This window comes from Bradysia coprophila, unplaced genomic scaffold (genome assembly GCF_014529535.1).
Source record: "Bradysia coprophila strain Holo2 unplaced genomic scaffold, BU_Bcop_v1 contig_350, whole genome shotgun sequence".
NCBI lineage: Eukaryota > Metazoa > Arthropoda > Insecta > Diptera > Sciaridae > Bradysia > Bradysia coprophila.
The window spans coordinates 12,628,285-12,651,506 of NW_023503608.1; the positions used below are offsets into that span (position 1 = coordinate 12,628,285).

The following is a 23,222-nucleotide window of genomic DNA, read 5'->3' on the forward strand; positions in this document are numbered from 1 at the left end:
TTAATATATAATATAAAAAAATAATCAATTTGTTCACATCAACATTATCTATCGCAACGCAATAATTATTTGTCTGAACAATAAATAATGATGGTTCAAATAGGTTACAAGAATTTGAACAAAAACTGTACGTGATGATATAACACGAGCATTGGATTGATGGGGAAAGGAGGGAAAAAATAAACAGACATCAGCAAACATAGCCGTTGTACATGAGAACTTTATTTTGCTATTGTGCGAACCGAATTTTCACATACTCATCCAACGTTCAGAAGGTGTTTGTGGGCCAACGAACGAGACTCCAAAAACAATTTTCGAATTTCGAAATTTATGTTTGATTTTATTCTCAGATGTGTTTGCTGAGGGGAACGAACAATTCTTGCCAAGTTTCACAATTCATTTCCTACACGACCAGTGTACTCGCAGCGACGCGAGAGTAGTATGCCCACACATTACATCTCAGTTCGACGGAACATGCGCTCTGATGGTGTTATTCCAAATAAAATTTCTATTTTTCAAATAACACTGGAGAATGGAAAATGTCCCAATAACACAATTCACTTTACCATATCTAATGAAAATACGTATACAAAAAGTCGAATGTTGTATCATGCACTTTCAACGACTAGGACTTTTTGTTTCCAAACACAACGCATAATCCTGAAATCCTTAATATGAATGTAGGGAAAAAGAGACATTGTAAAAAAAAAATTACGAGCCTGCGCGCACGTTCAACTTTCAAAGATGTTCAACTGCTTGCCGAGACCAGATAGATGAAGTAAAATTTCAACTTTAGTACTAAGCTAACGTTGCCGGTGGTTAGACGTATTTCAACACACTTTCTAGATATTCGATAAAGTGTCAATTTACTATTAAATTATTGTTGAAATTGTATACCACAACAAAACAGACAGGAGCTCAGAAGTGATGTGAAGCAATAAAAGTGAAATAGAAGAAAATAAATTTTCCGCAGGAAAAATGTTTGCACAGCATTGTCATTGTACAAAATGAAATAATTTCGATGACTCTGCAGGAAGTTGTTCCCAACGATTGCTCTTGAGTTTTCTTTTCGTAATTTCGTTTTTCCCGTTTCGGACTCTCGATCCCACAACGAACTGTTTTCATTTCGATAATGTATTGTTAATGTAAATGTGAACGAAGTGATTTAATACATATCGCAGAAAGGACGAACACACAATGTTAAATGTGGAACAATTTATTTGCACTATAAAAAATTAACTTCAAACACAACAAACATGGATTGGATTGAATATTAAATTGTGCGGAATATTTGAAAATTTGTTTGAACCATAAAACATAGTGATAAAAGGGATTTTAAATTAAATGGAGCTTAAATAAATATAAGTATTTTACATCAAGACTAAAATGCCAACTTTACGGCAAGCTTAACATGATTATGCTTGAAGGGGATGTTCTTATATGAGTGTTGTGAATTCGTTTTCGAAATATATATACACATAATGAGTCGAATGGGTTATGAGCGTTAAAGCTACGCGTTGTTGAAGTGATTAAAAGTTTTTGTTGTTTTTTTAATGATTTATGTTGTCTTCTGTTTTCGATACGATATACGGATTACATGGAACGAACACTTTCACACAAAGTATGTATACATTCTGGAACATTTTCCCATTTGTAACTTTTATAAATTGGCTAATTGTTGTTTAGTTAAGGTTCTTTTTCGAATGACAAATTATTTATTTTTGCTTGAATCGTGAGCTAACTCACAAACATCGAAAGAACATTAGACTCCAACTTTTGTCAACTAATTTTATCATAAATTTTAAATTCGATATGTTCGAAATCGCAACTGTATTGGTAGCAAGGCTATATGAACGTTGCGAAAACCACAGACCATTCTAATCCTTTTACGGTGTTCGAATTTTATCCTTCGTCAATGTTGGATAGGTCAATAATTAAGAATTAATCTGGTTCAATATTTTACCGTCCTCGCTTGATAGATAACAATTTGGAACTGATTATATGAGTGAGATGATTTAAAAATTCAATAATTAATTTAGATGGAACAAGTGTTAAGGATGAACGAATTAGCAAATAATTGGTCATTCATTATAAATAATGGAGCACGAATTATCTGTCCAAAACACACACACACACACAAAAAGTTTGACTGTACATTTAAACCGTTTCTATAGTGTTTGGAAAAGAATAAATTTCCTGTATCTATAAGTGGACGAAAAATATTTCAGATAAAATAGTCTCATTTCGAAAACAACATTATCAACTTTTGTTAATTGATTCAGGAACTTTTGTGCGGTTAAAGTTTCAGAAATTGTTTATGCTGCATACACACATACAGCCGTGTATCTCCAAATTTTATTTTTTATTTAACATGAAAGCGGAATGTAAATTTTATGCAGCATGGAAATGCTTCTACGTTTTGCTAGCATGTAAAATGTATTCGAAACTGCACGTAAATTATTGTTGTATTTTGTTTGGTTACTCCACCCTTATACAGCCAATCTAGAAATTTAAAAAAGCGCTCAAAGTGAGAAACCATTAAATTTGACAATGAAAGGAATTATTGTTCATTAAAGGTATTTTCATGGGAAAGAGAAAAGAATGAATGAAGTTAGCAGTATTTTGTAGGTCGGCTTTCATTTCTATCAATCACAGTTAATGCAATAGTAGATTACTGTACCAGGGAAGTAATTTGATATCTCGTATCTACATACGGGCTGAAGCCCTCTGACCTTTTTACTCATCGTGATACGAAATATCAAATTATCTCCCATGTGCAGTATGCTATTATATATGTCTTTGCGTGCTAAAACAAGCATTATGCATCAGTTCGGAGAGGGAGTTTGTGTTTATCTTTGCATCGACAAATAAAATATAATATACAGCTCTGTCCCAATGTCCCAATGTTCATTTTGACGAGTGGGAGATTGTGATCCTAAGCCGAAGGTAGGGGTGCATAATATATATTACTTTACGAGTAAGGTAAATGGTTTTCCCTAGTGAGGGAAAGGCCACATTACCTCCCTAGTATAGTAAAGTACAATATACATTCTCTTTGGTCGTTACATTGACAGATGTTTCAGTATTGCAATTTGCGTTTTAAATTCAAATATACCTTCTCTTATACGATTTACAATCGAAATTGTCCCAAAACGGAAAATCTTTATCGTAAATATCGGCAATTTTAGAAAGTAAAATTCTCGATAATATGCAAGTTTCTGGTTTGGTAGATACTTGAGGTTTTCGATTTCTGATTTTTTGTTAGATACGCACAAGGGAACGAAATGACGAAACATTAGAATCTAATATTAGATTAAACGAAATATGTGGATTGAAAATATAAACCTCAACAATTAATAAATCAGAAGACATGTCGCGAGGGATAACCGACTCGGGTAATTGACTACACACCCTTAAAGGAATTGCCGAAGTATCCGGTAAATAATTGTAATTGATGGAAATACGAGAAATTATAAGGAATTGACTGGAATTGGCTAGAAATACTTTAAATTGTAAGGAACTGAAATAAGGATAAGTATGATGATCGGAAATTCCTGGTACTTTTTTCCGATCATCATACTTTAGCGCTAGAACTCTCAACTCATAATCAAGGTCCAGTGTTCAATTCCGCGGCTGGGAAAGATGATTTTTCTTTCATTCGCTTTCTATGTAAAACTTACTCGTAGATATGCTAATAGTCCGTTGCCAATTCGCAACGTTAAAGATATCGAATGTCTAATCTACTTTCAATTCCCTTACAATGTATTAATGTATTTCCAGTCAATTACTTATAATTCCAGCAATTTCACGTATTTCCAGTCGATTCCGGTCAATTCCTCATAATTCCATCAATTTCTCGTATTTCCAGTCAATTCCAGCCAATTCCTTTTAATTCCATCAATTTTACGTATTCCCAGTCAATTCCTTATAACTCCATCAATTTCTTGTATTTCCATCAGTTACAATTATTTACCGGAGTATCCGGGAAGCTGCTACATAGCTGTTTTAAATGTTAGTTTCGCCGAAAGCGTTTCAAAATATTCTGTTCATTACAAAACGCTCCTTTAACTTTGACTTTAGTCTCTATTTGACAACTATATTTATAGTGAGTCACCAACTACTTCCTACAAAAAAAAAATATCGCAATGGAATTGAAAAATAACTTAAAATATCGTGGAATTATTTCAAAAATTCGTGGAATTGAATAAATTAATTGGAATTATAGGAATTGAATAGCGAATCCGGCAAGTATAGGTGTTAATCCGGTAATTGAAGTAATAAAAGGAATTGAAAGCAATTAAAAGGAATTAGTAATTGATTTGCCACCATTTCGGCCAGTCGGTTACCCCTCGACACGTCGGTATTCGGGAAGCTACAGCTGTGGCAACTATTGTAGGTTACCTCGAGACAAAGTTACCTGCAACAGGCAAAATTTTCAACTCTTTTTTGTCAGTGTATATGCATAGAAACGTGGAAATCGAGTGTGGATAAGCTGGATCATAATATATGTGACTTCTCATTTTTTTCGGACTGTACAGTACGCTTCCACTCATTAAAAAAGACATTTGGAAGAACGTCCGTTCACTTCATTACTTTTAAGACGCACTTTACTATAAAGGCCTGACGTCATGTCATTAGGTAATCGCCTATTCACTGTCAATAACAGTTGACCTAGTCCTCTGCAGAAGGTCAATTTATTTTGTACTATTGTAACTAACATCACATACTGGAATAAAATTGAAAAATATGCTCATCGATCTGCAACAGGAAAGATATAAATGATAACATAACCGTCGATTTCAATCCCAGTAAGGATGGAACAGTTAACCAGACCCTTCTTGTTTCGCATGGCAGTAAATTAAATTATCGGAATTCAATCACTCAAATTTTGTTTCGTGTATTGATTTCGTTCAGTTGAAGGTACAGTCAATCATGCGTCAGACTTTATCGTCTGCCATTCACAGATTACAGAAAATTTACTGGTTTGTAAAAGCTTTAGAGAGTATATGTGTACAAAATTGGTTTACAAGTTGGTATCGATTTGTATCATGTTAAGTCTCTAAAATCAGTCCACCCACAGATTTTCAGCTAAAGAGGATTATGAGTTGAAAATAATTTCTGTAACGCCATTATGTGGTTTACGCAAATGACCAATTAGTTTTATGTTAACTTGAAATGTGGTAATTCATTTTATAGACGTTATTTTCGCTCTTGGCTCTCTGCAGTGTCAAGATTTCAATTTTGTAAAGAGACAAAAACATTTAAAAGTTCTAAATTCTATTCAGTGAGTGAAGTCTTGTCACACTGAATACATAATTATGTGATTTATATAGAGGATACATGTCTTCGGACATGCACGACACATGTTGAACGACCATAATTTTCTGAAAGTTTCCTGAAATTTTATTAACGTACAAATAATCCTTGTCCACTGGCTGATGCGCTTAGTTTTATGTTCACCTAAAAATCCCTTCTAGTTCTTGCATTATGTGAAGCGAATGTATTCTCATCTTTATAAAAATAAATTAATTCTAACTTGGTACATGTTGTTCATAAACCCATGATAAGTAATACCATTGGAAATATTTTATGAGAGCTAGGCATGTGTGTTTCGATGGTAACATTCACATTTTCGTTAGTGATAAATTATTTGTATTTTACTGAATTCGCTTCGCATCGTATATTTAACTTTCTGCTAAAGAGCGGTAAAACATTGTTTCTGCCAGATTCTATTCATTCGACATACTCTTGAAACCTTGGAAACTTTGCGTTTAAACTTTTTTTACAAAGAGAATCAAAGTAATATTTGATTGCAGTGAAAAGTCGGAAACAAAAGTAAGCATAATTTGCATGAGTTAACTTTGTAAAGTAATATTGTTTTGATTTTGATGATAATATTTTGCGATATTATTCAAAATACTTGGTATAATGATGGAAGGTGCAAATCAGCAACTTTTTCGCTGAGATATGCGAAAAAGAACTTTACCTCCTTCAGCTGCAGTGCGAGGTGACCTTTGTTTCCTACCCCTTACCTTAGCTACACATAACAACGTGAAAGATAGTTCATTAAAAGTTTTCTTTTATCTGTCCAGTACGATAATGTAGCATTTACATCTCTAGGGCGTATTTATTTATCTCCATCTATGCTTCGTATGTCTCTTCACTTAACGCTTAACGCTCGTATGTCACCATTGAATTTTCGGGACAGACACTCATACGAAATGGGATCCATAGACTAAATAAAATCAATATTACAGTCATAGTTCGGCGAATCGCGATAATTCCATCTTCCGAGTTGTTCGGCACAGCATCTTTCATTTACGACTTGGAGACTCTTCCCAATATTCCTTCCCATTAATGTCGAAATTGGAACCTTGGATGTCACTCCAGATTGGTAACTGTTTGATGATTTTTCGTCGTGGGGAATGCTCAAGATCTTGTTTAATCGGGAGATCGTACGCTCAATCTTTCTGCACTCAGTAGATAAAAGAGCGTATGCACCTATGTCTAAAATGTTAAGTTTGACGATTTGGTCTATATACCAGGACTTCGGTTGGGTACTTCCAAATAGTCAAAATAGTCAATGCACTTCAAGCATGAGTGCTCTAAATAGAGTACTGAAACTGTACTGTGTATGAAACAAATTTTGGCACTGTAACAAATGTGTAAAGTGTTTTCAAACAAAATAGTACTTGCAACTTTTGCTTGAAGTGAGTTGCAGATTTGCATAATCTACTATTGTATTGAACTCGAAAGATTAACAAAAGAAAATTTTGAATTAGATCTCTTTCGCTTCGCTATGTGTAGCTAGAGCTACTTCTTACAATACTAGAGATCGCCGTGTTCACAATACCAAAAGGTACGAAACCTAAGACCGGGGTAAAATACGTTGAAAAAACAAACTATAAATTATAATTACAACAACGACTGCAGGATCTAGAACGTCAAGGGACACAACCAACTTTGGATCCTTGTCTTTTTCTCAAGTTGTTTTCTATGATTATTATTTAGCGCTCGTTATGAAATTCAATAAATAGAAAAATTCGTCGGTGTAGATAGAAATACTACAGAAAAATGGTTGGTATGGGTTGAAAACATAAATGTAAAACTGTTCTACGGTAAAAGAACATAGTATAGTAAGTAACTGTGGCGCCTATCAAAACCAACTCAAAGGCCATCCACTCGAAAAAAAATTCATTGCGCAAGTAAATAACGTTGCATCAAAATTGTCTTTGCCAAGATCCTATCACAGAGCGCAGAAAAATTTCATTATGCCGGTCCAATTTAGAACAACTTTTAATGAATTAAAAAATAATTGATTCACAAAGCATTCGCGTCTGTAAAGTAGCTGTTCAATCAAGTTGTAACGACATAACCAATTATGCTGGTTCATTTTCAATAAAATATTGACTAGACAGATTTCCATTCTTTGAATTTGTGATTAATTTAAAGTAAGAAAACTAGGTTCCACCTGTTGGGTGGGTCAGATCCCTTGACTGTTTGTCTGAGCTTCTCAATAGTATTTTTATTGGCAATGATTTATTGATTTATTTCAATGAAATGTAATTTCAATTTATTTGTAAACATAGAACAAAATTTTTGTATGTTGATGGCCACAAAAACGCATCTAGAAGAAGAACTACTAGAACGGTCTAATAAATCTCTCATTAATGATTTAATTCTGTTTAGTTTCACTGAAAATCTTCGAAACTTTGTATATAAAATGCCCCGGTAAAAAATGACGTATGTTTTGAATAAAATTTAAACTGTCGGGTGAATTGCGGCCCTCGCTTCGCTTTGGCAGCAGACTTCACACTCTTTAATTTTTGTTCTATTTATTCTGTTTTGTTTACAAGGCAAAATCAAATAACAAGACTCCAGATCGTTTTAACAAAGAGTAGAAAAGGCTTCTTTTGAGAACTACTACCAAATGGTTGAACTGATACCACCCATTTTCGCGATGTTCTGAAAGAACAGGTTGAGACACTTCTGAGTTGATGACTAAGGCGGGGGCACGCAGATGCTTTTTATTGAACAGACTCATTACAGATTGTTGGAAATGTCCCAAGTATATAAACACTGAAGGTAGCGCAGTATCTCAGGGAATAGCAAGAAATACGGATCCCGACTTTAAGGTGAATTTCGTATGACGCCAATACATATATTTACAGCATGTTGTACGCATGTGTATTGATATACAATAAATTCACCTCAAAGTAGGGATTCGCATGTTTTTGCGGATCTGCGCTACCTTCAGTGTTTATATACTTTGGGAAATGTCAACCTGATAAAAACATTTTTTTTTTCTTCAAGTTGACATTTCATACAAACTGTAATGAATGTGTTCAAAAAAATGTATCTATTTGTCAAAATGACACATGTTTTCAATGAAACTTAAACTCGTGTGATTTCAAGGTTCTGAAAGAACAGGTTAAGACACATCTGAGTTGATCACGAAGGCGGTGACACACAAATTTTGACAAATAGATACTATTTATTGAACATACTCATAACAGATTGTTTGAAGTGTCAACTTGAAGAAAAAATAAATGGTTTTTATCAAGTTGACATTTCAAACAATCTGTAATGAGTATGTTCAATAAATAGAATCTATTTGTCAAAATTTGTGTGTCAGCCGCCCTCGTGGGTGTCTTAACCTGTTCTTTCAAAACCTTGGCAAACTTCACACTCATTAATTTTTGTTCTATTTATTCGGTTTTGTTTACAAGGCAAAGTCACATAACAAGAAAAATACTATTGAAATAGATACAAAAATTCTGTTAGCAACATCAGCTTGTTCGTTAGACCAACAAAATCTATCTTAGAACCTAACCTCAGGAATTAATTCCATTCTCCACCAAACATTTTTTTTAAATCGGTTAAGAATTACCACAGTTGTCGGGTTAACAAAAATTAGAAAAGGCTTCTTACGAGAACTACTCCCAGATGGTTGAACCGATGCCACCCATTTACAAACTTGACATGGGGATTTCAATACTTCGTCGATTAAATTTTTTTTTTTGAAAATCGGTTGAGATTTACTCAAGTTATCGTGTTGGGCAAAGGGCACAAAATTTAACATTTAACGTTTTTTCATCACATTTCCATACATTTTTAATCATAGTGAACGTGTTACGTGCGGTGTATTTTATTTTGTAAAACCCATGACTTACAGTCAAGAGAATTATTCTTTTTAAACCATCTAGCCATCTGTTATTGACAAAGAAATAAGCGATGGACCCTTAGTTAAGTTTCCTTTTATAGCAAATCACATTCTAAAGTAATTGAAGTAGAAGATTTTGCACCAAACACTGGGCGATATTTTGAACAAAAGAAGTGATAGATTTAATTATTTATCTGTCTAGAACGATAATCTCGAGCTTATCCCTCTAGGGAGTTTTTGTTTATCTCGATATATCTGTTCTCGACAGATAAAATATGATATGCACCTATTGCCAGACTGTTATTTTGACGTGTAGGAATTATGACCCACGCCTTCGGCTAGGGCAATAATGTCCTACACGTCAAAATACCAATCTTGGCAACAGGGGCATAATATATAATTGTCGCGATGAATTAACCTATGCATAAACATCAAGTATTTACAATTTGCGGGAGCACACCACATGTTAACGTACCTAATACCACCCGTTGAGCTTCTCCTAAAATAAACATTTTCAAATTTAACATCCTATCATCGCCTTAAATTAGCTACTAACTCATATGCTAATTTTATTTACTGCCTTTTAAACAATGATGTGCAAACTTTTTTTTACCTAAAAAATGTTTATACTCAAAATATGAGCTTACTATTAGCCATAAAATAAGCAATTTCCCGACCACATTATTTGAAGTCACGAAAATTCAATAAATTTTCCAACTTTTTCCCAATTATGTCTCATATAAGATAAATATTTTCAATTTTCTTCTCCCAAAAACATACATGTCAGTACACCGGATTTCGTTGCCAAGGCACTCAGAAATATATCATGCATAATTGGGAATGATTTGAATTTTTTATATATAGAAATAAAAATGGCAAAGATAAAATATGAATGGAACCGACATAAAACCTTTAATACATATATGATTCTGGAGTGCAAAAGGTATGGTATATTGTTACAGATGATGGTGATGCCATAAAGGAGGAGAAAAAAATAAAGTATCCAAACACAAACATGGTATACGGCATTCAGCTGTGTATACATTTTCATATTTTGTCTACATAGTTTCGTCTGTATTGTATTTGTGCTGTCTTGAATGTTTCTTCTGCTCCTCGTTTTTAGACATATAGCTGACAGTATAAAACTGCACAATAGACGATATTACACGCATTTACGCGATACCAAAGTATATATACACACGCGTTTTCTTTTCCGTTCAGCTAGCTGATTATGTAATTTGTCACAGCGTATCAATAAAGATGTTGTTGACAAGAATATTGTTATGATTATTTATATCCCTTATTTAAATAAAAAAGTACATTTTCATGATTGATCGATCACCAACTTTTCCTTCATTTGTTCGTGTCACATTCGCATATCTTTTCTCAAAAATATCGTCGTATATAATATAGCATACGCATGAACATCTTATCGACACACACCGGTGAATGAAATAAAAAAATGTAATTCAGAAATTGGTTTCGCATGCCTTTGAGGTTAATAAAAATATAATAGCATCGAATTCCAAAATATCTATGTTTTGCGGGAAATTTTGCGAAATGCACCAATGGATTGGATTTTCTTCATTGATTAATGACTGCTTGTTAGATTAAACGTTATAATTGGATCATTTTGTAGAAATAACATCACACAATGTGATAGCGGAAGATATGAGTGGGAAAATAGTTAATTGACCGAGTGTCACATTCAGCTGTATATTTCATCCGATTTTAGATGTTTCATCATTTTCAATATATAAAAGCTCCAACTTCTGGATAAAATATAAGCTTTCGATGAGGAAGATATTTGTAATCTATTTTTTTCAAGGAATAATCAAAAATATGCTAATATGCCGTTTCGACGGATAGAAGGAATATTTCGAATGACAGCTGATTTTTTGAGGGAGAATTCAATACATTTTCTCTCGGCCAAACTAACCTGTTACAGACGGCTGTCATCTGTTATCGACAACGACGCAAAAATTACGATCAAATCAAATGAAGTAAAAGATTTCTGAAATCAATTTCTGAAAATCTTCGATCAAATGAAGTAATAGATTGAATAGTGAAACTGTTAATAGGTATGCTTCGACGTATTCCTTCTAATCCGTCGAAACGACCCAGTCGTCATATTAGCATCTCTCTGCTTTGTGAAGCTGAGTGAATTGTTCTACGGCATGTCTCTAATTTTTTTTTTACAAAGTTGCTTTAGGTGTGTTTTTTAGTGCAATTTGGTACATCGAATTAGCTTTAAAAAAATTACAATTTTTAGAGACTCGATTGTGAGTCAAAAGCTAAGTCATGGACCTAATAGTAACTAAATGTAATTTCGATTCGGTTACTTCAAGGACATAAGGTCATTAAAGTTTCATCATAAAGAAAACGTGAGAGATAATTGAGACGAGTGCTCCGCGAAAGATACTTATTTTCTTCAAAAGTTTCTTTTGTTATAACTTGACAGAAGAACAAAACGAAAATTTGAATTAAGTGTCCTTCGCGTTGCTATGTGTGGCCACAGTTAATCTGAACGTACTGAATTCTCTTGAATAAGACTTAAAAATTAACAGCTTTCGGATGATCCGGAACCAGCCTGCATGATCAGACATTTTAGAGGGTAAGAAAGACCAAAACATATTTTTATGTTATATTGGAAAATTGTAAAAATGATTAAAATGATAATTTCAGGGGTGCTTGGTCCTTCATATTCAGAGCACAACTCGAGTTTTAGAAAATTTGGTTCACAAAATTTTTGTTGAAAAGATTTCAACTTGTTAAATATGTCAAATCTTTCACATTCGGTAATCTACAAAGGGAATCTAAAATTCATCCCTCTGAAAGTAGTGTAGTGCTTGTAGACAACAGAGATTTTAATACGTTTATTTTGTTTAGAAGCGACATTCTATGAAATAAAAAATAAATTTTCATAAAATATAGAACGTCTGATTTAATAGACTTGAAGTGTTCATTATGTTGAAATTTATTCCTCAATTTATATCGAACCAAAACATTCAGACTGAATTATTCTCCAATTTAACCATTTTTATCGTATAAGATGATAAACAGACGGATTAATCGTTCATATTAAACGGTATTCGTACAATATAAAAGGAAAATTAATTGCTTACCTTTTCGTACATATAGCGGTCGGTACCCCCCATATAAATATGTTTCTATTTAAAAATCGCTATTCAACCCCTAAAATTGTAATTTCATGAACAACAACAATACATTTATTAACGATAATGTATGTTGTAGGTTCAGCAGAGTGTGTGTTAGGTTAGCCGGATATTACTTATTCGACTGTGTCTATATTAACCTCAATCTATTTGCGGTTTAATGGTCAACAAGTTGCCTTTGATCCAATAACATAACCTATAACTTAATACAATGCATATTATATATAGACCCAGATTGGTTTTATATGTCAGAACAACTAATATGTATAGTAGTAGGTCTACATTTATATAGATAAATGTATATACATGTGGAATAGATTTATGATTCAACATTTAAGATATACCCTTGATTACAGTACGGTATGATATATATACACTACACATGTTGTCTATGTGTAAAAGGGCCCCAAATCAATCAATTAATAATCACTACGGAGAGAGTTGGTTATAAAATATGCATAATCAGCAAATACGAAATCAATGTTTATTATCAGGTGGTCTACCCTACAAGCAAATTACCAATCTTATGAAACGTATACCAGATTTAGATATTAGCTTTATTGAGACATATTTGTGGCTTTTACTTCCACGTAAAGATAAATGAAGCAATTTTCGTGTTTTTTTTGTTCATTTATTAAGTAAGGATTTATTTAATCCGATTGTTAATTACACGATTTCATTATATATAAGGTACATAAGACAATTGATAATCAGTTTTATGTTTAAATTAATTATAATTTTAAGAAACGGGAGATGCATTTGATATATGTCCACTGTGAAAGGGATTTTTTTGAAAATGGACTAATTCCCGTCGGAGATATTTTTAGATATCGATTGGTTACATGCCCAAACAGCCCGGGCTTAATTGATTAGTACAAAACCGCTGTCGCTTTTCTCATATTATCTTATTGGCTAGTGGTGAAGATTTGAAGGTCGAAAAAAGAAATGAATAAGCCAGGTATGGTCTCAACCTTAGAGACCCCACACAAAAATTTCTATTAAAATGACTACTGTTGAACTTGATAGATTTTTTTGAAAATTAAATGAAAAATGAGCTCTTTTAAGTGTGAAATAAGCGAAATTACTGTTTCCAGCGCTCATTATGTATGGAAAAGTGGTGTTTTTTGTCAATGATTCACGGTCGCTACAGACGTTGTATACACAAATGTGTGGGAGCTTATTAGATATGTACTGTCCAGCAGATATGAGGCAAGGACAGGATATCGTAGTATATACAGTATTGTATCGTATATCGTATACCGTTGTTAGAATGTTCGAGCCAAAAGTCAAAAATTGTTATGAACTTTTGGAGGTGATAGTTTGCACCTGTTGAATGTTTGTGATTTAAATCAGTAAATGCCCGGATAGAGCCATAATTTAGCTTTACAGTTGACAATGATATACTACATACCGTAAAATCGACAGATCAAGTGTACTTTTTTTGGTACGAAGTAAATATTGTCGTTCTACTCGAAAAGACAGTCTTTATGTAATGCTTTACTGGATGTTGATGAAAATTTAAATTTAGTGCAGTAACCGGCTGAAATCGCTGAAAGTCTTCGAATTAAAGTCTTCTTTGCTTGACCGAAAGTTCAAAGTCACCTGACATTGTCTGGTGGACAACTTTTAAATGAGTATCGGCAACAAACTATCGTATATATAACGTACAATTCAAGTACTAAATTTTAATTAGAGTTACTGTACACGTCTATTCGTGTTTCATCCCTCGGCTCCGTCTCGATAAGAAAATAGACCTGGGGCCTTCATCACCCAGAGAAAGAAGTAAAAAAAGAATTTTTTGAGTCTTCCAAAAATTCCATAAACGATAAATATATCACCATAGAACGATCAAATCTTAACCTATTTTTTGTTTAAACTAAGACTTAGTGTTACACACGCGGAATTTTGAAAACCGACACATTTTCTGTTTCTATGTGTTATTTGAGTTTCTGACTTCTACATATAAAATACATTCAAAATTCACAAAAAACCAGTCGACACGAAATAGAAAATGTGTCGGTTTTCAAATTTCCGCGATTGAAGTAAATGAATCTTTTATTTTATTAGTTTTTTCATTCATTTTAATATAAGTGTAAGAGAAAACTTGCCGGGGTTCGTAGTTTATTTTTGTCGTCGTCGTTGATAACAGATGAATGATGATTATAGGTAATTTCTCTACTTTATTCAGTATGTTTTTTATTTATGACTTTCGTTAAAAAAAAACATATCAATCGACCTAATCAAAGTATTGTGGCAATATATGAATGATTATCTTGTCCAATGAATTCAATTATATCAGAATACCTAAAATGACCGAGAATAATTGATACAATCAATCAAATTGGAAAACAAATCATGACAGGATTTAGGAAATTATAAAAGTCAAAATTCAAAAGCAAAGCTCACATGCAATCGATTGAAATTGATTGATAGTAATTTGGAGTATAAGAAAAAAAGGAAAATATTTCAGTCGACTTATACAATATTTATTTTCAGTATCAGTTCAGTATACAACATTTCTGTTTTGTAGAAAATGGTCACGAACTTTTTTTTATGTAAAAAAGGGATTGTTTTTTTGAATTATAATAGGAAAAAAACCGAAAATGTTATCGAAAAGAAGTATTATTATTTAGTCATAGGTTATCAAGTATTTACCAATTTATTAAGTTCTATAACATTGTGAATAACATGTTTTTCATGAAAAGTATAAATAATTACAAAATTGTTACGTAGAGCCGATTCAGGCGGGCATAGTTTATTTCAATTTGTTACACGCATAGCACGATTTTATTCATGTTTTTGTTGTCGATTTTGCTGCATCACTCCTTCATTATGCTCCATGGACATTTTTTTTATAACCCTGTGTATAGGAATTAATTGTCTATTGAATTTTTACATCGGCATGCCCGGACGTGCAAAATAATAACAAGCCGAGATTGATAAGACTTAATCGATGTAGATTATTGTGTTGATTATCACCAAAAGCTTTTCATGGAATCGAACTTTGAGGATTTAGTGTAAATCGATTTACCACTTTCGACAATATAACATGTAAACTGTTTTCAACTCTCGAAGAGTTGGTACAATTCATGCTGCTAAATTTGGTATATGGCTTTGAATTGAAAAGGAGCAAATAGTTAAGGAGATTACGATGACATAAAGATGGTCTAGTGGTTCATTTTAGCTTCTCAAAATGTCAAATATAACTAGAAATTCGTCCACAAAATCCGACTGTGATGGTTTTAAATTTCATTTATCAACTGTGAGAATTATCGTGAAAAATAACGAGAATGTCAAAAAATGTGAAAAATTGTTTGAAGAGATTATGACAGATTTACGTCGAAGAAACTTATCTCGGTGAGGTAAATTGAGCACTGCAGTGAAATCAGTTTCTGTACACACATTTAAGACGACCATTCTATACATTTGAAAAATGTTTCGTTCTGCCTTCACGTTGGTCAGATTCCGAAGAACTATAGAGAGCGGTACTGACCAAATTATTACTCTTAGACTTAGTCCTCACATCTGAATACACCATCAAATCAAAAATAACTTGTTTTTATTTTTTCTCTTATTTCTCCAAATATTCTTCGTGAATACGATGCGAGGGGCATTTTCAATGTTTTTCAAAAAGAAAATCCTTTCCAAGGACTAACATTGATTATTAAGGATTTTCTTCTAAGATTTAATGATTTTCTCGGATTTCCAAGGATTTTTTGAAGATTTTCTGACATTCTGATGAAATGAAATGGTTATCTAGTTTTCTGCGAATATATGCCTCCGGTAGATGTGACTTTTAGATGTGATTGACTGTATATGTTTCAAGCACTTCTTTCGATAATAGTTCAAGAAGAAGTAGAAGTAGAAGAATCAAACTACTCTTGCATGAGCATTTGACTTGTTTACAGGTCTGTTGTGTATGAGTTTACACATCGTTCTAATGTGCTTTTTCTTTCGCAGTATATAATAGTTCATAAGTAGGGACGTAAAGTTAAAAACTTACATTTTCCTGTGTCTATTAACCTCCTCTCCGCCTCTATTGTCACGGATCAACTTCACACAGAAGCTAGAAATTTGAACTTATTATCGATAGCTGTGTAATAGTACATTACATCCGACGTTCATAACGTCCCCACTCGTCAAAATAAAAATTTGCAACATCGTACGTACAGTGCTTTACGTGCTTCTGGTCGGTAAATGCGAGAAATGTACTCAAAAAATTGCATTTACCGACCAGAAGCACGTAAACAACTCTTACACGTTTCCTTTACCTCCGAGCATATTGAGCGGTCTGTTTATTATTCGGGTCTTTAAGGAGCTGAGATACTGATTTTGTATATTTAGAATGCGTAACCACTAAATGGTAATAGTAGATTACGTCCTAGGGCCAAATTTTCATTTTGACGAGTTGGGACGTTTTATAGCCCGACCCGATAGGTTTTTTACTCGTAAAAAATAAAAATTTGGACTCACGTACGTACTGTGCTTTCGTGAATAGGCAATGTGAATGCATATCTCATATGAGCGAAGCGCCATTTACATTGCCGTATTTTGTAATAGTTACTTATCTAGTAACTACGAAATTACGTGTTCAGACATACCTCACACGACATATTACTCTGCCCGAGTGAGGGTGAAGGTCAACAACGTTGTTATGGTATTTCATAGCTGGACTCCTCAGCTATTAACTACAGTTATCAGTAATGCCTTCTAATACCAAATGCCTGAGATATCAGTCAACAATGTGTGCAATTTCATGCTACTACCCCGAAAATCAAAATCAGCCTAAAGGGCAAGGGAAAATTAATTTTATATTTTTTTTTTTTGCTGTTTCGGATTCCTTGGTCAATTCTAAGTACAGCCTGGGGCCAGGCCTTTTAAAATAAAAACAAAATGAAAATACCACCCACCCTATTATCTACCAAGGTAGGTCTGAAGAAATTTTTTCGCACTAAATTTCGGCTTCGCCTCGGAAAATACCGGCATACCTATCAGTTTCGCAATTTCGGGCCATAATCACCAATGCAAAATATTACCAAAATTTCTACCAAACATTCACAGACAAAAATAAATACATGCGCCGAAAACCGTACTTTTCATGTTTTAAGCACTACTTTCGATGCCCCTAGCATGTAAAATCCATTACATAACTCGGTATAAAAATAAAAAGTCTCGTTTTCGTGTGTTTATTGACCTCGGCTTCGCCTCGGATCAACAAAATTCACACGGAAACTCTACTTTTCATCTTTTTATCCTAGTCACGAAAAAAACCCTTAGAACGATCACGCATTCTGCACTATATACACATGTGATGTATAGAGATGCGCTAAATAAAATCAAGTAGTCTTAAAGGTACTTAGGTCTATAGCGTGCGAAAAAATGTGAAAAAGAGTGCGAAACAAAATGAATAACGCACAGAATAAATACCTTCAAAACGACATTAAATGGATGCATGGAAAGGTGATGATTATGGCCGGGAATTGCCAAAAAAATCTAATTGTCACCGTATTCGTCGAGTATAATATTGGAAGTGGTAGCGGAGTTGTGCATCATAGTTGTATACGTTATTGTATTGTTCTTATTAAAATAACAAACTGAAAGCATTAACGAATTCAAAATTCACTCGGTTACACCGCTAACTCCGTTTCATAAATTTTAAACTAATTTTAAAATAAAATTTATTTCACTTAAACTTCAATATATTAAAATTAAAAATAAATTAACTTTTTTCTCTCTTTTTTTTTCTTTCAGAAATGTGTTTAACACGATAATGCTGTTTTGAGGCCACATAATTTCGTACCATAAAAAACTAGAACACATAATACCATCGAAAGCTTTCGGCATAAGCAACCGCAAACTAAACTTTAATAACAATACATAAAATAACATTTTCATCATAAATTTAAATTAAAGTGAGAAAATAATATCCTTTTGTATGTAAGCCTATATAACACATACATATATATATATATATACATATGAACAATATCATCATCCCTGCATATTCGCTTGTATGAAAAAAGGATATGCTATGTAAGTATGTTGTTATTCCTATAAATACAAAAAAGAGTGCCCGTTGTCGTGTATAACCATCAGGTGTGTTGTTTGTAGAACGTCTACCGAGACTATTTCATATATATACACACACTATATACGGTTGATATATTTGTACTTACAAAATAATACAGAGGAAGCTCTTTCGACACTATAAATATACCTTACATCGGTAAGCTACAATGTGATATGTGTTTTTCATGATAAAAATACAGGAAGTATAAGAAATTTTTTCCTTTTCCACAGTTATAATGAAAAATATCTCTTTTGTGAGAAATGTTGTGAGTGTTTGTATTGTAATCACTACATAACACAACCGAAAAAGTGAATCAAAATTCAATATTAGATAGAGCAAAGAAGAGGAAGAAAAAGAAGAAGGTGAAACAACAACGAAGTTATATTGGATATCGTAAAAACCATAAAATGAGCCTCAACGGAATGTTGAAGGTCTTCAACATTACCTGGATTATTTGGATTTATTTGTATTCGGTTTATTGTGTGCAGAATGTGGACGCCAAAATAGGTAAATATTATAGCCTTGTTCTGTGTATATATCTATATGTACAATGGAAATGCACGGTAATGCTATTTCGATGTAATAAGTTCACGTAAATCACATTTTTATAAGCCAATTTTAATGGTATTTCAGGAACGCTTTCATTAATTAATTAGTTAATTATGACTTTAACCACAAAAGACCTGCACGAACCCATAGGTATTTATAACGAGTAAATAACGTAGTATCGCATTACCAATTTTTAAAACGAATCCTTTTCATTTCAACCACTTTAGGGTAAACTTTATAGTAGGTTGCAAAACTTCGTTAGAAATGTCTCTTCTTTTAGAAAAATCGTACAAGTTCCATATTTAGAGATTTGGCATTAACTTAGAACACACGCTCCCTTTGTGCACGAGATTCATCTAAATCTAGTTCTTCGAGGTCAAAACATAAGTGGATAATAAAATGGGTCAAAGAAAATAGTTTAGTTGCTCTACGTTAAGAAAGTTTAAAGTTAATTGACACTCATTCGTGATACATTCCTCCCCTCAGAATATTTTGCAGATGATCTACAAAATGTTAGCTTCGAATTGAGTGTTGTTTTATAATTATAATGCGATCCATCTAAACAACAGAACTGTATCCCATAAGGAGACGAAGTAGATATCAACTTTAAAGTGGAACTTATTCCTACAGTTGATGTTGCTTTACCATTATCTTTGTATACAGATGGAAATTGCAAACCTTTTTAGATTATAAAATACGAAAGTTAGGAAAATTCCGACATTTTTTTAATAGACAGTCTCGGATGTATCTTTCATTCTTGTCTTCTGATCCCCTATTCTTTTTTATTTTGTTACACACGATCTTATGAAGAAGATTGGCGACCGCATGACATTAGAATTTACAATAAATTGTTTTTCCTCTTTAAAAAAAAATTAAATGAAATCCATCAGTATCACTTTTTGGCTTTTTCGTAAATATATTTTTTTGTCAACGTTTCATTTCATGACAATGCAAGAAAAAAAAAAGAATTACATCAGAATCTGCCAGTGGTTCCATGGACGTTAAACCATTTCCCATATTATTTATATCACGTTCTTGTAGGTAATACGTCATATCTATGTGTACCGTACCTCCAACGATGAGAACAAAAAAAATCATCATTTTAACAGAGAAAAAAAAACGGAAAAAAATTATCCCTGAACAAGCAAAATGTCATTCACATCGTCATTTTATATTATACCTCGTTAACTAACCCTGCGTGTCCTCTGGGTTAACTCATGCATATTTAATAAGAAGTTTAGAGGTTTTTCCTATACATTACATGTTAAAATGTAATCATACATATAACCGATAAAGGTACACACTCACACCGTATACGCTGAGAAGATATAAAACGGGATTCAGATTAATATAACCCATATATATGAATACCCACGTTAATGTAAAATATGTTTGGTGAAGCACATTTTTACATTTTTTAAGTGCAAAATAAATTTCACATAACACCACGACTTCCATCCGCATTTAACGGATATTATCGACTTCATTGTTCCCTTCTATCCTCATTGAATGGGAAGCATTAAAAGTAAATTTTCTTGTAGAAAATGATTTGATTTTCATCACCACATTATTGCTTGTTTCTCACAGCGGGTAATGTAATACTGTGAAAGTTTGTTCATTTTTTTTTCGTTTGGTTGTAAGGGTATAGTAGCTTTCTTCTTTTATACGGAAATTACAATAAAGCTTTGCCAACATTAGGGTTTATGGTCATTTTATGACAAAATAGTGATTTACAACTTTAAAAAATAAACTTTTATTGTAAGAACCAGTGTTTGTAAAATCACCGCAAGTTGAACATTTTGTAAAATTGTAAGGTGAAACGATGAGGTTGTTTTTATTCGAGACGTTCGTGTAATAAAATTTGTAATTTAAGAGGAATTAAAAAACTTTGTGTTGGGAAACTTCTTAGGAAGTGGAATTATTGTCACTTAGAATTTTATAACAAGACCCGTATTTGTGTACACATTTGAATAATTAATACAGCTCGTGTCGCGCTTCCAACCCTTCGAAACAGTACTATCTGATATACTTTCTGGTTAATAAAACAACTCACAACACCTCCAGCTATTTCGTTACGTTGACAATTTAGACTGTCTGCTCCGTATTATTTCACCGTTTGACAACATTGTTCGTCGTATCGATGTCAATGCTTTCAAAATAAATAATTCCTAGATCAGGGGGTTGGTTTTTAAACAACGACACTTTGCCAGAAACAATTTTTAAAAAAACACATTGCCGAGTGTTTTTTTGAATGTTTGATATTCTGCCATTTCAATTAAATTGAAGAAACAACGAAAAAGGAAGCAACTGAAAAGCTGTTTCACTGATCGATATTACAACGATTACATCCTGCTGTTCGAGTGTTTAGGGTTAGTTGTACTTCACGATGGTTACACAATCGATTGTTTTCCTATTTAAAAGAAATCTCATCACCGTCAAGAATAACCACTTTCTCAATTTTCCGAAAGAAAAGCTATTTTTACCTTCGAATAAGATACGTGAGATTTTAATATTCCATTTGGTTTCACCTTACGTAGCCCCGAATTCAAAATGGTATGTTCATTCGCCACATAAAACCCAAAAATGACAAAACAATCTGTGAATACAAAACCACTTTAACTTTAACCGCATTCACAACATGTGTGCAGCTTCCAATAAACCTTATAACAGAACGATAGACAATAAAGTCGTCTCGTATGGAGTCCGAACACAAATAAATGTGACAAATTCAGTTCAAACCATGATATAAATCACAGTTAAAACTCTTGAAGCCATCCATGGATTAAAACTGTCACCTTGTACTTGTACCCAAAATGAAAAAAAGCAAAATGAATCAAAATTCAAATAATGTCCAGTCGTTCCATGGGCTACAAACAATCACTATCCATTTAGAAAACTAATTGTTGTTGCTGTGTGGCCTTTTTTGAATTTATATGTTGAAGAAAGGTACAAGTCTTAATAATGTATTCCGTTGTATTGTTTTGCAGTTTTTCCTTGATGAGGGTTGACATTTTTTGATAAGCTCAGAAATGGAAAATTTCTCAATATATCTGAACATGGAAATCAAAATAATTGTTGGGTAAATGGTCAAAATTCAAACGTTTCACGTAAAATAGTCTTTCTAAGAATTCTTCAAACTTAAACAAGTTGATTCTTCCAACCATTTGGAAACTTCATATTGAAACGCCCATCGGCCATCTGCTATCGACAACGACTACAAGTATGAGCGAAAAGCTCTGGCTAATGTTCCCTTACATAGTTCGGAGAGTATGATAACAAATGTTGAAGTCATAGATTTTGTATCAAACCAAAAGAAGAAAATTTGCGCGATGTAGAGGGACGCGAAGAAATTCGGACGAAAACATTCTAGTGAAGAATCTAAAGACCCCCTAAAGTAGGGCCTATCTAATGGACAGCTTCTAAATAATAATATTTTAAAAGTTTGACACAAAACTGTCCTAGCCATATTTAACAAGTGTATCAAAAGTGTTCGTCTTACTTCATCAATTGAAAGTATTTTCTAAAATAAATTACCCCAATTAGTGAAACCTTAAATCTTTTAAAAAGAAAGCAAAATTAGCTGAAACTCTGTATAGATATTTAAAGCCATTCAAAGATCTAATTTGGACAAAATTCGAGAACTAAAAAGGTTTTCCGTCTCTAATCAAATTGATTTTTTTTTAAATAGATAAAATACTCACCACTAAATCATTTATTCCGATCAAACAAAATAAAATATAAAAAAAAGTTCAATCCCTTACATACAGGCAATATCAGTCAGAGAATCGCTTAAGAATCATTAATCATTTTCCTATTTTCTCAAGAGCGGGGCATAAAAAGAATAACTTGAATAACATTTCATTCATATTTTATTGCATTAGTTGCAACTTACAACTCAAAATGCATGAACATTCATAAAGTGTGTTGTGAATTTACAAGGAAGAATTTTCCTTTTTTTATTTTTGGTAAAACGAATGAAATGAAAGCAAAAAAAAAAAAATTGAGAGAAACGGAAACTTTATTCGTCTGCAAAAAAGTGCAATTCGCAGTCTTATTATTCAGAAAAGTTTGGCTAAGCTTTAAAGAATTTTTCATTCTGGCATAAAAGCTATTTATGTATACACTGTTGAAGTTGTGAAGTATTAGATACATTACATAGGGTTGGTGTAGTTATTCGAATGCTGTGTACGATTCTTGTTAGCAGCATATTGACTAGATGAGTATTCGGTGTATGTATATCTTTGTAGGAATGTGTATCGAAATA

At 32.9% G+C, this 23,222-nt stretch overlaps 1 protein-coding gene across 1 annotated transcript in view; it reads left to right on the forward strand.

Annotated features, from left to right (window-relative positions):
- Positions 1–794: 794 nt before the first annotated feature.
- LOC119081108 (acid sphingomyelinase-like phosphodiesterase 3b) overlaps positions 795–23,222 on the forward strand; it is a gene marked incomplete at its 3' end in the record, with an annotated part of 52,557 nt that continues 30,129 nt past the window's right edge. Inside the window, exons 1-2 of the mRNA XM_037189849.1 lie at positions 795–1,621; positions 18,091–18,916. Of these exons, the coding sequence (XP_037045744.1) occupies positions 18,817–18,916 (100 nt within the window). The remainder of the gene's footprint in view (positions 1,622–18,090; positions 18,917–23,222) is intronic.